The 24,833-nt window shown below is 45.8% G+C and overlaps 1 protein-coding gene across 1 annotated transcript in view; it reads right to left on the reverse strand.

The window, feature by feature from the left end:
• Positions 1-2,395: 2,395 nt before the first annotated feature.
• The window catches only part of Fbxw12 (F-box and WD repeat domain containing 12), a 29,594-nt gene continuing 7,156 nt past the window's right edge, over positions 2,396-24,833 (reverse strand). The window contains exon 5 of the mRNA XM_057768450.1: positions 2,396-2,649. Within this exon, the coding sequence (XP_057624433.1) occupies positions 2,641-2,649 (9 nt within the window). The 3' untranslated portion in view covers positions 2,396-2,640. The remainder of the gene's footprint in view (positions 2,650-24,833) is intronic.

The raw sequence follows: 24,833 nt of genomic DNA on the forward strand, positions 1-24,833 counted from the left end.
GGCGATGGCTCACTTGGGTCGAAGCCCGTTTTGGTTTGGTCGGTCTTCTCCCTTTCTCTCCAAGTTCACAAAGGTGTGCCCTCGTTGTTTTTCACAGACTTGTTAGTGCACAAAGGCTCTTTGTATCTCACTTTCCCCACTAGTTTAAATATTGGAGTAATTGTCCGGATTTTACATATATTTATTTTTAATTCTTCAAGATAGGGGTTCACTGTTTCTCTCTGGCTGCCATGGAACTTGCTAAGTAGACCAGCCTGGCCTTGAACTCAGTCATACTGAAGCTGAACTAAAGGTGTGAATCACCACACTCGTGTGTGTGTGTAAATATATTTTAACTGAAGAATGGTGAAGAATGGTGCTTGTGGGTGTAACATCTGGATTTGTGCTGATGAGCACCGAGGTCACTTTGGAGGTCACCTTGAACCTTGGAAAGGGACAAGAGCACAGGAGACCATTGACTGATGTCCAGTCTAGACTATGCTGGGCCACAGCGTAGACCTACCTTGTCTCTCCTGGGCAGCAGTGCCCACCATTGCCTGTGTTACTAGGATCCTGCAGGAGAACACATTTAAAAGTGCACATCCACCCCCGGTCTGCTAAGGCAGGGGTTCATGGCTTCATCTTTTTTCAGGATCCTGTGTCAAAGATAAAGGGCTGGAAAGACCACAGTGGTTACCAGCACTTGCTCTTTCAGAGGACCTGAGTTCAGTTCCTGGGCACCCACATCAGGTGGCTACCACTTAAATTCCATTTCCGGCGGATCTGATGCCCTCTTCTGGCCTCTGTGGGTACTTCACTGACACACTTTCCCATGACTACAAGTCTTGATAAATTCTCGTATCTGCATGCAGGTTTTCTTTGGAAGCGTCTTGGCCTAGGTTAGCCTGGTTTTCACAGTATTGCTCCCGCCTCAGCCCCCTGAGTACAGAGATGACAGCTCAGCGCCACCAGGCCCGGCTGGATCTCAGAAGCCTGCTCAGCAGAGAAGAGCGCCCACATGGTAGCTACTCCAGGCCCAGGAGAGCTATTGTGGGCACCAGGCAGGCACATAGGCAAAGCTCATTATTTTTGATTTGTTTGTTTTTCAAGACTGGATTTCTTTGTGTAGCCCTGGCTGTCTCGGAACTTAGAGATCTGCCTGCATCTGCCTCCTGAGTGCTGGGATTAAAGTAGTACACCACCATCACTGCCCAGCTCATTATTTTAAGGTGTCTGTTCTTGCCAGGCATAGTGGTGCATACCTGTAGTCCAAGCATTTGAGGGGCAGAGGTAGGACAGTTACTCCAAGTTCAAGGCTAGCCTGGTCTACACAGTTAATTCTAAACCAGTCAAGGGTGGACAGGGATCTTTTCAAAAAAAAAAAGTTATAGTTTATCCCATTCCAAACTTACCAGAAATTGAAGGTGGTGTTTGAAAGAAAATTTCTTCCTTGGCTCCAAGATGGTTGGGGGAGGCAGAAGTGCTTGGATTATCTGGAGGACCTGTTCCTGAGACATATGAGCTGTCTACCCCACAGAGAACCTGCATAAAAAGGAATGTGCTGTCCCATGGCTGGTGTCTGGCTTCATACTGCCATCTTCTGGCCATAGTGTAGAATTGCGATGGCTGTGCAGTTACAAGCACTTAACTGTTCTTCCAGAGTAGCTTGGTCCTCAGCGCCCATATTAGGTGACTTACAACCGCCTGTAACTGCAGCTCCAGGAGATGTGACACCTCTGGCCTCTGGGAGCATCCCAGCTCAGGACAGAAAATGATCCTGTAGCAGTGAGTAGCCAGTAGGAAAACCGTTGTGCCTTCCCAGCAGTGGTAGTGATGGTACATTGGTGGAAGGGTGGGAAGAGAGAAGCTGAAAGTCGCCCACAGAAGGGGCCACCATTGCTTCTGTTGCCTGCAGCCTGTCTCTACTTGTCACGGCTCTGGTGGGCAGGGAAGCTGACACCATGCTCTTGGCTCAGGCTTGTGGTTAGATAGGTTGGTGATACCAGGATGCTTCACTACCATGGTGAATGTTTGCTACCAGGAGGATTCAGCTCCTCTTGCTTGAACCTTCCCTCCACCCCAAACTTCACTGCCTTCCCAGACATAAGGCCCATGCCCTGCCATGGGAGTTAAGAGACCCGGGTTCTAATTTCACTTCCCTGAGTGGCTGGATATCTTCAGAGAAGGGAAGCAGCATTCTGGCGCATGGTGGGGGCCATCCTGTGTTGAGTGACCTCTTAAGCTGGCATCTGGACGGGTTTAATGAGGTAACAACCACTAGATTGGTCAGGTCCAGGTAGGGCATTGGTGGTATGTACCAGGAAAGGACAGTTTGATCAGAGCCACTTCACAGATGGCGGGCGTTAGAGAGGGAGTGTGAACTGCAGCTTCCTCAGTCCAGGGCTCTGTTCCAGAGCTGGGGCAGCTGTCCCCAGCATTGAGCTTGAAGAGACAAAAGCAGGCAGCTGAGGCGAGTGGAAAACTGCAGCTGCAGGGGCAATGCACGGACACCGATGCATCTACCGCATCTGAAGGGGTGATGCGTCTACCACAGCTGACGGGGCAATGCGTCTACAGCAACTGAAGGGGTGATGCGCAGGCACCGCATCTGCTGCAGGTGGTCATGACAGGAGGATGCTCTTCCCACTTGCCGGACTTCTTTCAGGTTGTCTGAGGGCAGAGAGGAAAAGCAATGGAAAAGACAAATGATGGGACCAACATGAGCACCTTTCACGCCAACTCTGTAAGTGACCAGCAGGGTCTCTGTGCAAGACTGTTCCAGCCATAGCAAGAGTTGGCCCCAAGTCTCCTGGTTTTTAGGACCCTCCCTCTCCCCAATGTCCTGGTTCTCCTTGGGAGGAACCACACACTCTACCTGGAGGACCTTAGAAATGTCAACGTTCAGAGCTGGCGGTGCCCCCATGCTGTCTCTCCAGGCTGAGATCCAAGAACAGCAGCAAGCTTCCAACTACGGAAGACAGGTTCTCGGTCTATAGCTTCATCTATGGGTCAAAGGCACAGGCCACCCCCAGGGATGTGAAAGCCAGTATACACCTGCATGCCTCACCCCCCACTGAGGTACATGCCGGCATTTGGAGCCCCATGTATAGTGCCACTTCCTCCCAGGCTCCTCATTGTGTTCAAATGTAACAGCACACATGTGTGATGTATGTGTGTGTGGTCACCCTGGAAGAAGGGAGCCCTGGTAGAAATCCCCACGGACTGAGAGTGTAAGAACTGGTCTTTCACCTGGCAGTGGCCACACAGAACAGACTAAGCAGCCTCAGCCCCTGCTTCTATAAGTCATGCCTTAACCACCTGCCAGAGAAGTCACCATGGGAAAGTTTTCCCTGCAAGGACAGAACCCAGGTCCTCTCCAGGTTCTCCTTGCCAAGAGACCAGGCCTGCTGGCTGATCCACTCCACACAGGTTTCTCAGAAGATGAGGAAGGGGAGGGAGCAGAAAGTCTAAGTTCCACATTGAGTCCTCCTAAGGTAGCCACATTGATCACATGGAAGGGCAGAAACTGAGACCTGGGTCCTCGTTGAGATTCAATGTCCCCATCACATACTACACAGGGAGCCCTTCTGTCCTTAGGACTTTTCTGTCATAAGCTGAGTTTGTAACTCTGAAACTGAACATTAAAATCTAACTCTTTCTCCCACTACCACTCCCTCCCTCCCTCCCTCCCTCCCTCTCTCCTTTCCTCCTCCTTCCTCTCAGTATGCCTGGCTTCATATTTAACTCTGCCTGGCCTTTTCTTCTACAGTAATCAGGTGAAGTGGTTTTGTTTTCAAGACAGGGTTTCTCTGTGCATATCCCTGGCTGTCCTGGAACTCATGCTGTAAGCCAGGCTGGCTTTGAACTCAAAGATCCACCTGCCTCTGCCTCCAAAGTACTGTGCTACCACTGTGTGTTTGCTGGGCCAGAACAGGCCCTGGGCAGCTACCTGTCTAGTCTGTCCACTGTGTAATATGCCAGGAACTCTGCACAACTAATCAGTAAGGACAACCTGAAGAAACAGTCATTTGGACAAAAAGAATTACTGTTTTTCTTGAGATCTGCAGAACTGAAAAACATCTGTGACCATTAATGAGGTCAGGTCTGCATACCTGGTCACCGACATCACCCATGAGAACGTGCCACCCGGTCTCCAGTTACCTGTTTCTAGAAAATAATCCAATTCCCGGCAACCTTGTCCTCTGACTGGTCATTTTGTGAACAGCTAGCTCATCAATAAAATTCTTTGTCATGCACCACCTGTCCCTTGCCTGGTTGGCTTTTTCAGGCTCTAAGCAGAACTTGTCACCATGCTCATGTGGTCAGAGGGAGTCAGTTCTCTTCCACCACGTGGGTCCGATCAAAAACAGGTCATCAGGCATCTCAGCGGGCCACGTCTGCCCTTTTAAAAAGCAAAGAAGCCTCAAATGCACACAAGCATCTGGCTTCATAGTAAGTGGCATTCTCAATAGGATTTTTGTTTTTGTTCTTTGAGACAGGGTTTCTCTGTATAACAGCTCTGGCTGTCCTGTAACTTGCTTTGTAGCTCAAGCTGTCCTCAAACTCACAGAGATCCGCCTGTCTCTGCCTCCTGAGTGCTGGGATTAAAGGCATGTGCCACCGCCACTCTCTTGGTGGGATTTTTTTCAGTGTCAAGGGAACTCAATCAACCAAAAAAAAAAAAAAGCCGGGCGGTGGTGGCGCACGCCTTTAATTCCAGCACTCGGGAGGCAGAGGCAGGCGGATCTCTGAGTTCGAGACCAGCCTGGTCTACAAGAGCTAGCTCCAGGACAGGCTCCAAAACCACAGAGAAACCCTGTCTCGAAAAACCAAAACAAAAAAAAAAAAAAAAAAAAAAGGGAGCTCAATCAAATGGTTGTCATTTATTACCTTGTCAGTACAACTGTTTTCTTTCTGAGCCCAGTCAGCCGAAGAAAACTCATACAGCCTTGCCAGCAGATACAGCCCAAGGTCAGCAGATGTCTTAGACCACAGAGGTCCAGTCTCATCATTTGCTATGAGGAGAAGCATTTACTGAGTGCCAGCCACCCAGAGAATTGCTCTCAGGATGTCCTTCTCAGAGTTCACATGGCCATAGGAAAGTCCCTGGTAAGACAGTTGCTAAGCTGTCCCAGTTAGGTTGCTATGGCTGTGATAAACACTGTAATCAAAAGCAACCTGGGAAGAAAACGTTTATTTGGCTTGCAGGTCACAGTCCATTCATCATCAGGGAAGTCAAGGCAGGAACCTAGAGGCAGGAACTGAAGCAGAGGTCAGAGACCAGTACCATGAGCTTGCCCGGCTTGCTTTCTTACATCACTCGGGATACTGCCCTGGGGACAGAAGTGGGGTGGGAGTGGAAGCACCCACAGTGGGGTGGTCCCTCCCACATCAATCATCAATCAAGAAAATGCCTTACTGTCGTCCCCTCAGGGGACGTTGAAGGACTTCCCCAGGTAACTCTAGCTTGTATAAAGTTGACAAACTGAGGTAACATCTAACTGCAGATACCATTTCTAGGTACTGCAAGTGCAGAAGGGCATTTCCCTTCAGCCACTTTGCCTTGTATCTTTTGTTTCCAGATAGGGTTTCTCTCTGTAGCCCTGGCACCTCGGAGATCTGCCTCTGCCTCCCAAGTACTGGGATTAAAAGTGTGTGCCACCATAGCCAGCTTACTTTGCCTTGTTTTTAAATATTGACTATTGAAGTCATTTCCATTGTCCTCAATTCTCTGAACAACTGGTCTGACACAAGACTAATAACTTTAAGTAGGGCTAATTTCTGATTCTCCTGCTGTTGCAATCAGTATTAAATTACTGGTGCATAGCCATCATGTGGAGAAAGGACCATGGTGTGTAGAAAGACTGCAAATGCCATGAGACCCCGGAAAAAGGCAGACAAACCAGGATTTCAGACTGCCATTTGTTGGGGGACTTCTTACCTGCAGAAGCATGTTTGTGGGTAGCAACGAGACCAGTGGACCCCCCCCAGTCTGTGCGAGCAGAAGGGAGCTTCTGGAGGGAGGACAAACACAACTTAAGCTAATGCCTGCTTTTCTCAAGCTAATATCAAAGATGTCAGGATGGTTCCTGGCACTGTTGGCACCAGGTGCAGGGTCTAAAGCTTCATGTATTCCAATTAGCTATCATCCAATGGAGAACAAAGGGAGGAGACCAGACAACAGTAGCTATGGCTACAGTCAGGTCACGTTGAATCCCTGCATGTTATAGTATGCTTAAAAGGACATAAGATGCATCTCTATTTCTAGTTGAAACACTCATCTATATCCAAATCCACAGGAAATCAACAGTCAGAAAAATTAGAAAATTTATATTAACTGTCAACTGGGCAGTGGTGGTGCATACCTTTAAGCCCAGCACTCAGGGAGGCAGAGGCAGGCGGATCTTTGTGAGTTTGAGGTCAGCCTGGTCTACAGAGTGAATTCCAGGACAACCAAGGCTGCCCAAAGAAACCCTGTCTCAAAAAAACAAAAGCAAAAACAAAATGACAAAAAAAAAAAAACTTAAATTAACTATCACTGCAGAATTTTGTCATTAAAAAAAAAAAGACAGACAGACAGACAGACAGAGCAGGTGACAACTCTCCTGCTCAGAGAGTAAAGGTGCTTGCAACCACGACTCACAATCTGAGTTCAACTTCTAGGACCCACATTGTAGGAGGAGGAAACCAACTTTCAAAAGTTGCCCTCTGACTTCCACACATGCACCATGTCAGGTCTGCCCCCAATCAATTAAAAACAGTAATTAAGTTTTAATGGGGGGGGGGTGGAGAGATGGCTCAGCAGTTAAGAGCACTGGCTGCTCTTCCAGAGGACCAAGGTTCAATTCCCAGCGCCCATATAGCAGCTTGCAACTGTAACTCCAGCTCCAGAGGTTCTGACACACTCACACAGATACACATGAAGGCAAAAACCACCAATGCATATAAAATAAAAATAAAGTATAAAAAAACCTTTAATGGGGCTGGAGAGATGGTTCATGGATTAGGAGCACACACCGCTGAGAAGAGGACAAGAATTTGTTGCCCAGTACTGACATCCACCTGTAAATCTACAAGCACTGGTAACCACAGCTCCAGGGAGATCCCTGGGCTCAAGGCCACCCACAGTCATGTGCATATGCTACCCCCATACACATAATTACAATACTTCTAAGCTTTTTTAAAATGAAAGACATCCTGGTAATGGCAGCTCTTGACTATAAACCTCGGCATTCAGCAGGCTGAGGCAGGAGAATTCTTGTACCCACCAGTACATTGGGTCACATAGTAAGTTCTGTCTCCAACAGCCCTACCAAAACATCCTCAAACCAAATCAAAATGGAGGGAAAAGAAAATCCATGGACATCAACATGAAGAATGAAAATAGACCCATATCTATCACCATGCACAAAACTTAAATCCAAATGGATCAAAGATCTCAGCATAAAGCCAGCCACACTGAACCTCATAGAAGAGAAAGTGGGAAGTACACTCGAATGCATTGACACAGGAGACCACTTTCTAAATATGACCCCAGTAGCACAGACACTGAGAGAAACAATTAATAAATGGGACCTCCTGAATCTGAAAAGCTTCTGTAAAGCAAAGGACACGGTCAACAAGACAAAATAACAGCCTACAGAATGGGAAAAGATCTTCACCAACCCCACATAAGACAGAGCTCTGATTTCCAAAATATACAAAGAATTCAAGAAACTGGTAATCAAAAGAACAAATAATCCAACAAAAAAAATGGAGTACAGACCTAAATAGAAAACTCTCAACAGAGGAATCTAAAATGGCTGAAAGACACTTAAGGAAATGCTCAACATCCTTAGTCATCAGAGAAATGCACATCAAAACAACTCTGAGATTCCATCTTACTCCTGTAAGAATAGCCAAGATCAAAAACACTGATGACAACTTGTGCTGGAGAGGTTGTGGGGTAAAGGGAACACTTCTGTATTGCTGGTGGGAATGCAAGCTGGTACAACCCCTTTGGATGTCAGTGTGGCGATTTCTCAGAAAATTAGGAAACAACCTTCCTCAAGACCCAGCAATACCACTTTTGGGACATGTGCACAACTGTGTTCATAGCAGCTTTGTTTGTCATAGCCAGTACCTGGAAACAACCTAAATGCCCTTTGACTGAAGAACTGGTAAGGAAAATGTGGTACATTTACACAATGGAGTACTACACAGCAGAAAAAAAATATTTTGAATTTTGCAGGCAAATGGATGAAGCTAGAAAACATCATTTTGAGTGAGGTAACCCAGATACAGAAAGACAATCATCATAGGTACTTACTCATAAATGGTTTTTAAACATAAAGCAAAGAAAACAAGCCTAAAAATCACAATCCCAGAGAACCTAGACAACAATGAGGACCCTAAGAGAGACATACATGGATCTAATCTACATGGGAAGTAGAAAAAGACAAGATCTCCTGAGTAAATTGGGAGCATGGGAACCTTGGAAGAGGGGTTGAAGGGGAGGGGAGAGGCAGGGAGGGGAGCAGAGAAAAATGTAGAGCTCAATAAAAAATAAAATTATAGATAGATAGATAGATAGATAGATAGATAGATAGATAGATAGATAATCTAGCCAGACAGTACAAACAAAGCGAAACTGGTTTGTGAGTCATACAGTGGAGGCACCCCGCCTGTGGCCCTGCTGTTAGCGACAAAACAAGGCAGCCACCTTCAGGTGCCTTGAAAAGGTCCTTTTGTTTCAGCAAAAACGCTTTGGAAAGAAAGCAGAAGTCTTTTGTTTACCTTCATATCCTTTGACCATGTGCTCACTGAGCTGAGCTCACCCAGAAATACAGACCCGAGCCCGTCTCTCCTGGATTAGGACTTTAAACTGAGCATACTCAAAAATGTGCCTGACCCTTAAGTGCCTTCCCTTGTGAGTTCGTACAGAAGCCCTGAATAAATCCTCACAGCTCCTTTGTTTGATGAGGACGCTGCTCTTCATGCTCTCGGCTGTGTTCATTGACACTGACTGATACACTGTGACAGTTTGTCCCAGAAGGCAGGCAGCCACTAGGCGACTAATGAAGGGGTAGTGTATAGAGTGGGCACATGTTGGACAAAAGGGTGATTCATGCCCTGGATGAAACCAAGCAAGTTTTCAACACTGCTTAGAATGTGGGTGGTGGGTTAATGTTCACAGTCAGCTTATCTGGATACCTCTAGGCAAGTCTGATGTTGTTTCCTGAGAGGTGTATCTGAGGGGGGAGACCCACCCTGAATCCAGGCAGCACAATCCCATGAACTGACTAAAAAGGGACAAAGGAGCAAGAGAGTGTCTGCTCTGCTGGACTATAGACACACTGTAAGCAACTTCTTCACACTCCGCCACCATGATGCCATTATGATGGACTGTCTCCCTGTAGACCATTAGCCCAAATAAACTGTCCCCTGAGGTACTTTTTCAGATGTTTTGTTATATCAATGAGAAAAGTAACCAATAGAGTATACTTTTATTTTATTTTAAACAATTATTATGTGTACAGTGTTCTGTCTGCATGTATGCCTGCAGGCCAGAAGAGGGTGCCTTACTGATGGTTGTGAGCCACCATGTGGTTGCTGAAAATTGAATTCAGGACCTCTTGAAGAACAGCCAGTGAGTCATCTCTCCAGCCCATTTTTTATTTTTGAGACAGGTTTTTCTGTGTACTGTTTGGCTATCCTGGAATTCACTCTGTGAAACAGGCTGGCCTTGAACTCAGACATCCACCTGCCTCTGCCTCCTGATTGCTGGGATTGAAAGCTTGTTTTACTACATCAACCCAGCATAATTTTAAGATTTACTTTTTTGTTTTACTATTTTTGAGACAAGGTTTCCTACAAAGAATTAGCTCTCCTGGAATTTTCTCTGTAGACCAGGCTGGCCTTGAACTCAGAGAGATCCACCTGCTTCTGCTTCCTGAGTGCTAGGATTAAAGATGTATGCCACTATGCCCAGCAGGTTAAAGGTTTTTAACCTTTAACCTACATGCATGTCTGTGTACCATATGTATGTAGTGCCCACAGGGGTCAGAAGAGGGCATTGGGTCAGATTCTCTGAAACTACGGACTGAAGTTAGACCATTGTGAGCCACTCTATGGGTGTTGGGAATCAAACCTAGGCTGTCTGCAAGAGTGCAAGTGTTGAGTCATCTCTCCCACCTGCAGGGTAAAACTTTACACTCTGTGTGTGTGTGTGTGTGTGTGTGTGTGTGTGTGTGTGTGTGTGTGCGCGTGTCGATAGGGATCAAATCCAGGGTTTTGGCCATGCTAGGCAAGCACTTTACCATATCCCCAGCCTAAGTTCCAGAACTTTCCACTTAAGATTTTCAGATTGTTTACCATGAAATAATGGATGCCAATAGGTAAAAGACAACTTCAGACCATGCTTCTATGTGGTAGGAGCAGGTTCAGATCGTCCCAAAGTGCCTTTAACACAAAGTTTATATGATATAGAATGGCTTTTCCTGTGGAATGTTACCGTACAGAATACACTAGTCAAATCTGGGGCTGGGGAGTTGGCTCAATGAGTGCAGAGCTGCCATGAAGTGAAGCAGGAGTTCAGATCCCCTGCAGTGTGTCCTTAACCCCCATGCGTGGGCTTCGCTGGTCAGCCAGCCTAGAGGAAAGGGTGACTCCAAGCTCAATGAGATATCCTGTCTCAAAAAAAAAATTGGAGGGGCTAGCAAGATGGCCCAGGAAGTAAAAGCCTCTGGAACCCAAAAGGTAGGAGAGAACCTACTCCTGCAAGCTGTCTTCTGACTTTCACATATGCACTGTAACATGCATGTTACCCCCCCCCCATAAACGTAATAACTGTTTTTAAAGACATAGAGCAAGAGAGGGAAACAACAACATGGCTCTCTGGTACACTCCCTGTGCACACTCACAGGCAAGGGTACTCAGATCTATAGCTTTAAACCATTTACTTATACTCTTTAAAGTGAGGACCATTTTTTAAAAGTTAATTTTATAGGTATGTGGTTCTTCATTTTTGAAATTGAAATGTGTGTTCTGAATGTATGTATACCATGTGCCTGCCTTGTACCAGAGGAGCTTGGAGAGGATGTTGTGGTGTGGGAAGTCCTTCTGTATATGTGTTGCTTTTATTGGTTAATGAATAAAGAAGCTGTCTTGACCTGTGATAGGACAGAATGGAGCTAGGTGGGGAAGACCAAACTGAATGCTGGGAGGAAGGCGGCAGAGGCAGGAAATGCCATGTAGCCACCAGAGGGGAAAGACGTGAGCTGCCAGTTGAAACCTTGCCAATAGGCCATGAGCATCATGGTAAAATATAATAATAGAACCGGGTTAATTTAGGAGATAAGAGTGAGCTAGAAATATGCATAAGCTAATAGGACAAGCAGTGATTTAATTAATACAGTTTCTGTGCAGTTATTTTGAGTCTGGGCAACCGAGAACGAACAAGAGGGTTCCTACAACAGTGTTGGATCGCCCAGAACTGGAGTTACAGGTGATCCAGAAGGCTGTGAACTGCAGGGCTAGGACCTAAAACCTCTGCAAGGTCAGCAAATGTTCTTAGCTGCTGAGCCTTCTCTCCAGCCCCTCCCTATGCTATTTTATTTATTTATTTATTTATTTAGGTTTTTCGAGACAGGGTTTCTCTGTGGTTTTGGAGCCTGTCCTGGAACTAGCTCTTGTAGACCAGGCTGGTCTCGAACTCACAGAGATCCGCCTGACTCTGCCTCCCAAGTGCTGGGATTAAAGGCGTGCGCCACCACTGTCCGGCTTCCCTATGCTATTTTAAATGTTACTAAATGGTTATCTGGTCAAGAGCTTTAATAAAGGGATGGCATGGATTGATTCTCTGTATTCTACAGCTTGAAGCCCCAGGCATTCTGGAGTGCCGAGCTGAGAAATCCCAGAATTCCCCCTCAGTCAGCCCGATGCACGCACATGAGTGCAGTGGGAGAATATCAACCACACACAGGAGGCAAGGCTTTGATCAGTGACTCCTGGCAGGTGCCGGCTGGCGGGCTTCTGTGACTGAGGAAGAACCTGGACTGACCTGGACCAGCGGATCAGAAGTGGACATAAGCATCCTCATCTACAGGATGGCTACATAGATGCTAAGATTCCAATCGGGTTTCATTCCTGTGGCTTCTCTAATTCTTTTGAGGCCAGTCTGTGTATGGGTAGTGAAGACAGCAAATGTTCACACTCAGGCCGGAACGTGCAAGTGGAGCCGAGAGAGCAGCTTCAGAGTTAGAGATCTTCCCACCAGGTGGGGCCCAGGGAGTAGACACTCAAGTCATAGGGCTTGCCTGTAGTGCTCTCACTGAGACATCTGACACAGCTTCAAATGGTGTTTTCATAAAATCCTCAGGTTAATCTGTAGGGCCTCTATCATACTGGGACTTCAACTAGCAGGAAGCCCAGTGCCAAGAATGAGTGTCCTTACTGTTTGAATTTTGGAGAGTCATTTCTGGTTTTGTTCTGTCTGAGCAAGCCGCCACCATCACTCGCTTCCAGTGGCAAGAGTCCCCTCAGCTCATCTCCAGGAGCATTGCTTTTCTAGGAGTCTGGCATCTCAGTTCTGATGAGGACTCTAATTTGTCAGAAACCCTGAATTTCATTGTGAAATTCCTTGGACTTCTATGAAGATATGAAGACATTGTTTTGCCTGCTTTTTTCACTTTGTATTATTTTCATTCCCCAACTCAGAAAATTTATCCTTACTAGCCTCATTTACTTTTAGGGTGTTGCAAGTCCAGGCTGCCTTGAACTCCCTGTGACCAGGCTCAGCCTCCTGGGTACTGGGACTGCAGACATGTGCCACCCTTCCCTAGACACCCAGAGGCCTTGTTTTGTCAGACGGCGTGTCTGTGCACCAGAAGCATGTAGGGCCCTTGGAGGCCAGAAGAGAACGTTGGATCCCCAGGAACTGGATTTTCAGTTGTGAGCTGCCATGTGGGTACCGGAAATTGAACCCAGGACATCTGGAAGAGCAGCTATGGTCTTAACTGCCTTGGTCTTATTTCTTTAGCAACAGGGTGTCATATAACCCACGCTAACCTTGGTCACCATACGCTGAGGACCCTTTTGTTTTCACCTCCCAAGTAACTTAGTCATGAACTTTTTGTATGTGGATGCGTGTGGTGTGCATGCGTGTGTGTGCACGTGTTGCAACTTGAATAAGAATCTCCTCCCCACCCCTGGTTCAAGTGTTTGAATACATGGTCCCTAGCTGGAACTATTTTGGAAGGATTAGGAGGTGTGGCCCTGCTGGTGGAGGTATGTTACTATGAGCAGGCTTAATTTAAAAAATAGTGTGAAAAAAGGAGGCTAAGAATTTAAAAGAGAGTGGGGGGATATATAGGAAGGCTTGAAGGAAGAAGGGGGAGATGGTAGAGTTTTATTACAATCTCAAATAATTTGAAAAGTGCCTATTTTGTTTTTCAAGACAGGGCTTTTCTATGTACCCCTGTCTCTCCTGGAACTCACTCTGTAGATGATGTTGGCCTCAAACTTGAGAGATCGATCTGCCTTTGCCTCTGCCTCCCAAGTGCTGGGGTTAGAGGCATGCACCACCATTGCTTGGCTTAAAAGGTGCTTTATTATCCAGGAAAGTAACGCTCTTCATCTGAGCCCAGCTTCTATAGCGATAGGCACAGAAAGGTAGACATCTGCCCACACAACCTGGTCAACTCTAGAATCAATGGGATGACAGATTGACAAACTGCATATACATCTAGCCATGGGTTTTGTTTCGGAGACAGGGTCTCTTTATGTAGCCAGACCAGGCTGCCCTCGAACTCAGAGATCCGCCTGCCTCTGCCTCCTGAGTGCTGGGATTAAAGGCGTGTGCACCACATCTGTCCTCATCACTTCTTAGCAACACTAAAAATCACAAGTTTGGCCTTGCAAATAGAGGTTTATTATAATAAGGAAGAGGACACACAGCCCATTCAATTAGTTTTCAGGAGCAGACTTTCAAAATATATGCCTACAGAAAGGGGCATCCGAAACTCATCACTCAAGCTATACTCACATTATCGCACTGTGTTTTGGAGATAATACTGCCAAAGGCGAAAAAAACAAATAAGACGTCAGTGCACAGGTGGGAGGGGCAGCACCAACTGATGCCGGCTCTTTATTCACAGTCCTAAACATTTAAAACTTAAGAATTTGCCAGGCAGTGGTGACACACGCCTTTAATCCCAGAACTCGGGAGGCAGAGGCCATCCTGGTCTACAAGAGCTAGTTCCAGGAGAGACTTCAAAGCAACACAGAAACCCTGTCTCAAAAAAGACAAAAAAAGCTAAGTTATTTATTTATTCACGGCGTGTGTATTAAAGAATAGCCTGTGGGAATCAGCTCTCTCCATCTAAGCAAGATCCAGAGACTCAGCTCAGGCTGCCAGCTTGGTGGCAACTGCCTTACCTGCTGAGCCAACTCAGATCACTTTTGTATAGCTGCACACATTGGCAAAGGTAGCCTTCCTAGCACGAGTGCCAATCCCAGCCTCCTGTGCTAGGCCTCTGCCATAGTTTAGTTCTCTGACAGGGCTATCTGAACTTAGCAATGGGAGAAGCCCGGTGTGATGTCGCATGCCTTAAATCACATCAACTTAGAGGCTGAGGCAGGAAAACAGATGAGTTTGAGGCAGTCTGAGGTTAGTCTAGGCTATACAGTGAGACTTTGACTCAAACAGACAAAAAAAAAGATTTTTAATTTATAAATTCATTTAAAATTGAATTCTGCTCCCTTGGCTATACTTGGTCTACTCAAAGTGGATATAGTAGAAGCATCAATGTGTCCTTTCCCATCAGGTGACGTGGAGACGGTGCGGCGCAGTCCTGTCAATCATGGAGGGGCATATCTACCATGCTCTCTCAGGAGCTCATAAATGTCAGACCTGCCCCGTAAGTGCAAATCCAAGTCCACACCTTCCCTGCTCCTGGCCCTGCAGACCCGGGAGCCCTGTCATCCATTTCTTCCTCTGCACTAAGTTTAGAAAAAAAAAAAAGCAACCCTTCCCTCTCCCCACACCAGGCATGTTAAGAACACAGCAAAATGCCCTAAAGGTAAAGTTCATTAGCAGAATTCATACTTTACATGTGCAAGATCCAGATTCACTCCCCCAGCACAAGAAAGACAAATACCTCCCCCAAATTGGTAAATCTACAGAGGCAAAAGCTGATAAAGCCCAAACACATTAAATTTCAAATATTCACACTAGATACATCATAATCAAATTTCTAAAAACTGAACAAAATTTGTCACACCACCAACTTTAATCCCAGCACTCTGAAAGCAGAGGCAGGCAGATCTCAGAGTTCAAGGTCAGCCTGGTCTACAGAGTGAATTCCAGGACAACCAGAACTACAGAGAAACCCTGTCATGGGGGAGAAGGAGGATGACACACAACACTGAACAAAAAACTTGAAATCAGAGGGACATGACACCTGGATCTACGAGTGGCAGACTCCAGTGACGATAGCTCTCTCAGCACATCAACAGATGGCAGAAGGAACAGCGAAGCCCTTTTCAGATCCTGAAAGAGAATAAACTGATGACAATTAATGACGGAGGAAGGTCATTGGTTAAAAAAATAAAGAAACTGCTTGGCCCTCATAGGTTAGAACATAGGTAGGTGGAGTAAACAGAACAGAATGCTGGGCGGAAGAGGAAGTGAGCTCAGACGCCATGCCATGCTGGTGTGCTCCAGAGCAGATGCGATGAAGCTCCGACCCAGGATGGACATAGGCTAGAATCTTCCTGGTAAGCGCACCTCAAGGTGCTACACACATGAATAGAAATGGGCCAGGCAGTGTTTAAAAGAATACAGCTTGTGTGTTGTTATTTCGGGGCATAAGCTAGCTGGGTGGCAGGAAGCCATGCGGGAGCCGGGAGCCGGGAGCCGGGGCGGCTGGAACGCAGCCCACCGCAGCTCCCACTACAGACATAAGCCGGGCTGTGGGAAGAGGCCCGCAGCCCCCACAACAAATTAAAAGACCGAGACTGAGTGAGGCAGCAAGATCAGGAGTTCAAGGCAATCTTTGGATACATAAAACTTTAGGCTAGCCTTGGCTACATAGCAATTTCCAGGCCAGCCTGGGATATAAAGGATGTCTCGAAACAACCAACACACACACACACTTTAAATAGCAAAGGCCTTCTTGACCAAAACAACAAAACTAAGAGTTATCACAATACTAGATTTTAAAATGCATCCCGCGAAGCTACTGTGTGTAAAGCAGAATGGTATTGCCATAGAAACGGGTCCATCAAAGCCCAGTCACAGAACCCACACATTCATGGTTGACCGGGTTAAGGGAAACAATAGTCTCTCCAATAAACGGTATGGAGGAAGTTAGCTAAACACCACATCCATGTACCACCCACTAATCAGTAATTCAATAATTATCTCAGAACAGATTCAAGATAAGATCAGACCCAAAACTTGGAAACAACTAAAAGCAAATCTATAGAAAATGTTTTATGACTCTGGGCTAGGACCCCAAACACAGGCGACCAAACCAGGAATTGGGGAATGAGAGTGAATCAAGCTAAAAAGCTTATCTACAAAGTGGGGAAAAACAACAAAACAAAAACAAAACAAAGAGAAAGCCTACAGAGTGGGAAAAAAATTTAAAGTAAGGTTTCACTGTGTAGGTCAGCATTGAATTGGAATGTAGCCTAGGCTGGTTTCAAACTTGAGGTAATCCTTCTGCCTTAGTTTCCTGAGTGGTGAAATTATAGGTGTATGCTCCCATATCCATAGGGAGAAAATATCACTGAGTCATACATGTAATATAAATTATATTGGTAAGTTGTCAAGTGCTGTTGGCCCTTGTTGAAAATGGACTCGGGATGGGCAATGGTGGCCTACACCTTAAACCCAGCACTCAGGAGACAGAGGAAGGTGGATCTCTGAGTTTAAGGCTAGCCTGGTCTACAGTGTGAGTACCAGGACAGCCAGGCCTATACAGAGAGACCCCGTCTCAAAACAAAACAAAACAAAAGACAACAATTCAAAGTAAACTTTTTCTGTTCTTTTGGAGATTGGGAGTAGGGTAAGGAGGTGTTTCACTAAATTGTCCAAGATGGCCTGAAACTTGCAATCAATCCTTGCCTCGGTGTGCTCAGAGCTAGGAACTGGACATGTGCCAGCACACCTTGTTCAGTGAAAATAATTTGGATGAAGGCAAGTAAAACTCATGGGAAAAGTTAGCCAAAGGAGATTAAAAAAAAAAAAAAAAAAAAAAAAAAAAAAAAAAAGCCCAATTCCATGAATGAAGCAACCCAAGTGGGCACAGAACTCAGAGGCCCATCCTGCCATTAAAGACAAACTAGGAAGGCACAGTCTGGGTTCTACTGTGGGAGACAAACTGCTGACAGGTAGCTGTATGTGCCACAGTAACAAGACTAGCAATCCCCCTCCCCTCCCCCCCCACACACACAAGACAGGGTGTTTCTCTGTAACAGCCCTGGCTGTCCTGGAACTGACAAGAGACCCATCTGCATCTGCCTCTGCCTCTGCCTCTGCCTCTGCCTCCCAAGTGCTAGGATTAAAGGTATGTAATGGTCTGCTCTGTCCCTTTAAGAGACAGGCCACGCCCACTTCCTCCCCCATTCAAGGCAAGGTGATCTTCAGCTTCCAGCCTGAGTCTCTTCCCATCTCCCTCTCAAAGAGGCAGCTTCTGTCTCTCCCCATTTCTCCTCTTCCCTCCTCTGCACACACAACACAATACCAGCTTTTATGTGTGGCTGGGATCATACACCTAGTCATATCTTTTTACAGAAAGTAAAATGTATTTTTATTCAGAAGGTTTTTTTATATTATTATTAAGGTAGAGTTTAATTTCAAAGCAGAGCTTACCTTGTTGGTCCCACGTGTCTCGTTTTGTAGGCGGTAACACTTCCTGAGATATAGCCTTCTCTCCTCCCGTGTGTGCACATCCAAAGAACCATCAGTAAACGCAGAGATGACGGGGAAGGGATCCTTCAAAGGACACCCAGATGTGAGTGAACAGGAGTCAAAGTCACATCAAAATATAGGGAAAGGGCCCGTGGGATGGCCCATCAGGTAAAGGCACTTGCTAGTGAGCCTGGTACTCCGAGTCTGTGGAAGGAGGAAAGTACTAACTCCGGAAAGCTGGCCTCTGGCCTCTGCATGAGCATGCATATGTACATGTCCCAACAGTCATAAGCTAAAAAATGTAAATCCATACAGGTGGTGGTGGCGCACGCCTTTAATCCCAGCACTCTGGGAGGCAAGGACAGGCGGCTCTCTGTGAGTTCGAGGCCAGCCTGGTCTACAAGAACTAGTTCCAGGACAGGCTCCAGAGCTACAGAAAAACCTGTCTCAAAAAAAAAAAACAAAAAACAAAAACAACAACAAAAACCCACCACTGGAAAGGAGGCACCCCAGACATACCACTAGTAATTTCGTGGTCCTTTGCAAGCAGCCTTCAAATCTCTGTAGCTGGATGCCTTGCATGTTATAGATGAATAGAGATGACTTGCTTGAAAACACAATCCCATCCATCCTAGGCTCTCGATGTAACATGGTAACCGGAAGACTGCAACTTTATGAACTGCTCCATGCAAAACACAAAGTAGGTGGGCAACTTCTGAATCATACCCTACTTCCATGGGACTCTAACCTGGTAAAGACCATGAAGACAGTCCAGTAGACTGACAGATCCATGGCCTTGACCGTGGAAAAGCAGACTATGACAATGACAGTTTGAACAATCAATAACAGCCCGAACACTGGAAAGACACCTGTACCGAGAAAGAACATTAGAACCCAGTGCCTAATACATGATATGAATGTGTTGTGGGACAATGGCCTTGTACCCTGTCAATTGTATTGTTTTAATAAAACGTCAATTGACCAGTAGCCAGGCAGGAAGTATAGGCGGAACAACCAGGCCTCAAATCAGTTCTGCCTGCCTTTGCTTCCCAAGTGCTGGCATTAAAGGCATGTGCTACTACTGCCTGGCTACACATTTTTTTAAAGAGACTTTTACGGGGCTGGGTGGTGGTGTTTCACACCTTTAATCACAATACATGGCAGAGGCTGTGGTGGGTCTCTCGGTTAGAGGCCAACCTGGTGAGTTTCTACATAGTGAGTTGCAGGACAGCCTGGGCTACACAGAGAAACCCTTCTCAAAAAAAACAAACAAAAACCCCAAAACAAAACAATGCATGGTAGCATATGTCTTTAACCCCAGCACTCAGGAAATAGAGGCAGGCTAATCTGAGTTTGAAGATAGCATGGTCTACACAGTGAGTTCCAGGCCAGCCAGGACTACATCATATGACTTTGACTCAAACACACACACATATATGAGGAGGGAGATTTTCTAAGTCCTAAACCACTCTTCCCCAACGACTCACTGGGGTGTCAACATTATCCTTTTTCCTTATTATCTGATAAAATTCACAGTTTTCTCTCCACTATCTCTGTCCAAATTATGGAGTCCACATTAGTAAATATTGGAGTGCTAGAGAGATGGCTCAGTGGTTAAGGGCACTGGCTGTTCTTGCAGAGGACCTGGGTTCAATTCCCTGCACCCACATGACAGTCCACAACTGTCTGTGACCCCAGTGCCAGGGGATCTGACACTTTCATGCAGATGCACATGCAAGCAAAACACCCAATACACATAAACCAGAATAAATAAAACATTAAAAATAATAAACATTTGAAAGAAGCAAAAATGTTGTCTGAGGTTTTCTGTCCAGCCTGGTTCCCGCAATTGTTAAGTCCCAAAGAAATCACACTGAGGTCTACATTAGTTATAAACTGATTGGCCCATTAGCTCAGGACTTTTATTAACTCTTATAACATATTAGCCCATTATTCTTGTCTATGTTAGGCACATGACTCACTACTTTTTTCAGCGAGGCAGTCACAGCTTGCTTGCTCTATTACTGGGCCAGGACTGCTGAGGAATGACTTCCTTCTTCCCAGAATTCTTCTGTTCTCATTGACCCACCTCTACTTCCTGTCTGGTTGTCCTGCCTATACTTCCTGCCTGGTTACTGTCCAATCCATGTTTATTTAAAATATAATTGACAGAATACAGACCATTGTCCCACACCACAAAAGTGTAAAATCACTTAGAAAAATTGTGTGTTGTATGTATATTTGTGCATGGGTATGTGGATGTGCACACCTGTGCGTACATGTCAGGCATCCTGCTCCCTCGGTCTCCACCTTTTTCCCTTGAGGTAGTCTCTTATTGAGCATGGAGCAAGGCTGACTAGCAGCCAGCAAACCCCGTCACCCTTTTGTTTCCAACACCAACAGCATTGGGGCCGCTGCACACTTAGGTACTTTTTATTACCCACTTTTCATGTGATTGCCAGGGATTTGAACTCAGGTCTTCATGCTTGCACAGCAAACACCCCTACTCACTGAGACATCTCGCCCCAAGCCTCCAGAAAAATTTTTTAAATTTTTAAAAGAACGGCTTAAGAGCATAGTGAGGGTAGCACACATCTTTAATCCCAACATTTGAGAGACAGAGAGAGTCAGGAGGATCTCTGAGTTCCAGGCCAGCCTGGTCTACAAACCAAGTTCTAGGACAGCCAGGCTACACAAAGAGACCTTGTCTTGAAAAGCCAAACCAAACTAAAAGAAAGACAAGGTAGCTTAGGAAAGGTACATGAGGTTAGGTCAGCTGTCCTTTGTCCGTGTGCTGTGACTGACTCTCAGGCTTGCAGACTCCGAGAAGACAGACAGTTTTGACAGTGATGGGACCTCAAACTGGCCAGTGTTTTGTTCTGTATGCCTACTCTAGATATGGGGGGTCACTTACCAAGATGAATGGGCCATCCTTTGTAAGGACAGCTTCCAGCAACCCACAGGAAGCGGACATGGCGTTAGACGCCAGAGCATCCCTGTCGTGACAGTTCCACACCTTGATGGTTGCTTCCATATCTACAGTGATTGCAATGTGCATCTCGGGGAGGGTTGCCACTCTCTCAATCTTGGCAGACTGCGCTGGGCTTGCCTAGGTCATAACGCCCTGCGGAACAAGGGCAGCCACGTGTCTGAGGAGTTATTTCCACTGCTTTCACCCACTAACTTTAATTGGAAGCCTTTTCCAGACTGGAACCACTTCTTATACGCAAAGGACACGAAAATTCTAAGCATCTCTAGCTAGGCATGGTGGCACACGCCTGTCACCCCAGCCCAGAGAGGCAGAGGCAGGAAGAACACTAAGTTTGAGGCCGGTTTGATTTACAATATCGATTTACAATATCGAGTTGCAGACCAGTTGGGGCTACACTACAAGGCTATCTCAAAAAAGAAAAAGAGACACTACAAAAAAGAAAACTATAAACATCTAGATTACTAGGGGGCAGGAGTGGACATGAAAACAGGACATAGGCACTTTGCTCAGAGGTAAGCATTCACTCCACAGACTGTAAAGAAAAACATGGCTGGTGATTCGCCTTAGCAGGCACTTGCCCGCAAACCAGATGATAGGAGTGCAATCCCCAGGACCGCATGGCAGAAGGAGAGAACTGACTCTCACAAACATGTGTGAAGAACAGTCACCCTGTGCTCAGGCCATTTTGCCTTTTACTAACAGTTGCAGCGAGCAGTGCCTTCTTATTGCTGTGTCTCTTGGGGCTAGTGTTTGGTCTTTTTTTTTTTTTTTTTTTTGGTTTTTCGAGACAAGGTTTCTCTGTGGTTTTGGAGCCTGTCCTGGAACTAGCTCTTGTAGACCAGGCTGGTCTCGAACTCAGAGTTCCGCCTGCCTCTGCTTCCCGAGTGCTGGGATTAAAGGCGTGCGCCACCACTGCCCGGCTAGTGTTTGGTCTTTTATTTATTTTATTTATGTTTCTGAGATGGTCTCTCTACAGTCCTAGCTGCTCTGGAACTCACTATATGTAGACCAGGCTGACCTCAAACTCAGATTTCCACCTGCCTCTGCCTCCTGAATGCTGAGGTTAAAGGCCTTGGCCACCACTTCTGGCAGTATTAACTTTGGTTGGTTGGGTTTTCGAGACATGGATTCTCTGTGTAGCCCTAGTGTCTTGGAACTTACTCTGTAGACCAGGCTGACCTCATCCACCTGCCTCTCCCTCCCAAATGCTAGGATTAAAAGCATGCACTAACACACCCCACTTAAAATTGCTTTATAACACACAAAACCTATTCACAATGACTCAATCATCGCAAAATTTGTTATTGTATCATCAACTCTTATACATTGAAAACAAAACCAGGTTTCTTCCAGGCTTTTCTTTAGCTTAGAAACATCACACACACACACAAACACCCCCCCCACCCACCCCCCACAAACACACAAATGCACCCATCCACCCACCACCACCCAAAAAGCCAAAAGCATAAATATTAAGGGAATTTAATAAAAATATAGACAACAATCAATGACCATTTCTAAGCCCTAACTCCATTTGCATGGGAACTATTAGTAACGCCTTCTTCCCCTAAACACAATCTCCCCTTTGAGTTAACCTTTCACTGAAACGCGACTCCCACTTTGATTCCTTTGAAAGGGAAGCTGTCAGGGTCTAGTGCCATGTAGCACAGGACTCGAAGTCTCAAGAGGCTGAAGTCAATTTCCACTCTTAGCTCTCTGCCGGGGATAACTGACCCACCATTGCATCCTAGCACTTAGGGGCAGAACTAAGAGGGTTCCTGTGAGTCTGAGGCCAGCCTAGGTGCCTAGTGAGTTCTAGGACCTTCTGATATTCTGTCTTAAACAATCTCCTAAAAGAGAACAACCAAAAAACAAATAAAAAACCTTCAACCTCAAGATCATCCAGCTCATTACAGTACATTTCCACTTTGTTGTGACAATTGACAATGTTTCTAAACATTTGTGACCCAACAAGCCAAACAAAACAGTGGTTTATCTAACAAACAAATAAAAACAAAACACATTTGCTGGGTGTGTGCGCTCATGCCTTTAGTCCCAGCACTCAGGAGGCAGGCCTATCTGTTTAGTTGGAGGCCAGCCTGGTCTACATAGTTCCAGAACAGCCAGGACAACACGTTGAGACTTTCTCTCAAACAAGATTCATTTCATCACTATATAACATACTCTTACCTTTTAAAAGAAAAAGAAAATATTTGAGAACAGAGGATAAGCAGTATGTACTCTTAGAAGCATTCAGCATTAATTCACCTACTTCTCCCTGGGGGGTGGTGTGGGGGCCACAGACACAGCTGTGTACTTTGATACATGACTACTGAGTACTGGGATTCAACCATAGAAAAAAACGAAACCTTGCAAACTCAGAACAGGGAAGGTCATAGCAAGACAAAGAATATGGCCACCTGCTGCTAGCATCTTCATCTATAAGAGAACCAGTCACCTCCTCCCAGAGATAAAGAATTTCACCTACCAGAGCCCCCATAGAAGGCTGTATCCTGGAATCTCAAGAACAAAGCTAGCCCTGTGTTTATACTGCTCTGGGAGAAAAGCTGCAAACCCAAATCTGGGACCCCATAGACTGCTCTGGGAGTGGGAAAGCCTGCACAATCCATGCCTGGGAGTCAGATAAGTCTACCTGGGACCTCATAGACATTCTGCTATACCGGCTCAGCACATGGCTGTCTCACAAGTCAGAGTACACAAGAAAACTCTTGCCCAAACCAGCAGGGAGTGCACAGTGGGATCTGGTGTCATGATGCAGAGGTAAACCATGGGTACTGCCCTCAAGAACCACAGGCATAGCCAGGCCTGTGTACTTTCCCACAGGGACTAGGGTAAAGAGTAGGGTCCTGTATGGTTCACACTATCCCTCTCCCAGGTCTGTATATGGGCTCCAATCTTTAACAAACCAGATGGGGAAAGAGAACCAAGATTTCCCTGATTCTCCCACACACAGGTGTACTGGTACTGTGTCAAGCAATGTTGCCACAGCTCCACTGCCTTTCCTCCCCTAAGACACACAGCTTAAGGTCCCAAGAGAAACTATGCCCAGTGCCAGCCACATTCTGTTCTGTTTAGCTCTGGGATGAGGTACCCAATTCCTGGTGGCAGACACCACCATAGGAAGAATCCTGGGGAGAACAGCCAGGGTCAAGTGTCCCATCCCCAGTAGAGCACAGCTCCTGCTCATAGTTAGGCACACACAGGCTCAGCAGATCTAAAAATCACACAAACTTTGCTTCTACAATACCTATGTGGGTTCCCTAAATTGATCAAGCTGTGCCTTGACAAAATTTGTGTGCTGGTACCATGGGGGTCTCTCTATAAAGTCAGAAAGAAATTTGTACAGTTCTTTAGTAAAATCTATTAAAACTGAGTCAAGAGATATAAAAACACTTAACAGATCAAGAGCAGGTATCAAAACAAAGCTCTTAACAAAAGGTCTCCCAAGATGCACCTCACCATAAAAAGACAAAAGGGTGAAAAAGGAATTCTAAGCAAATAGACCCAGGAAACAGACAAGTACTCTTTTAATATCTGACAAAATAGACTTCAAATTGAAACTAGCCAGAAGAGATAAAGGTCACTTCATTCTGTTTAAGAAAATGATCTATTGCCGGGCAGTGGTGGCGCATGCTTCAATCCCAGCCAGCCTGGTCTACAGAGTGAGTTCAAGGACAGGCTCCAAAGCTACAGAGAAACCCTGTCTCAAAAAACAAAAACAAACAACAACAACAAAAAAAAAAAACAAAGAAAGATAAGAAAGAAAGAAAGAAAGAAAGAAAGAAAGAAAGAAAGAAAGAAAGAGAGAGAGAGAGAAAGAGAGAGAAAGGAAGAAAATGATCCATCAAGGGGACGTTACAATTTTAAGCATATGCACCAAACAATGGGGTACTCAAGCTTGAAGACGAATACCCCTGGAAAGTTACAGATTTATCCAGCATGACA

This window comes from Chionomys nivalis, chromosome 4 (assembly GCF_950005125.1).
Source record: "Chionomys nivalis chromosome 4, mChiNiv1.1, whole genome shotgun sequence".
In the NCBI taxonomy this organism is placed as follows: domain Eukaryota; kingdom Metazoa; phylum Chordata; class Mammalia; order Rodentia; family Cricetidae; genus Chionomys; species Chionomys nivalis.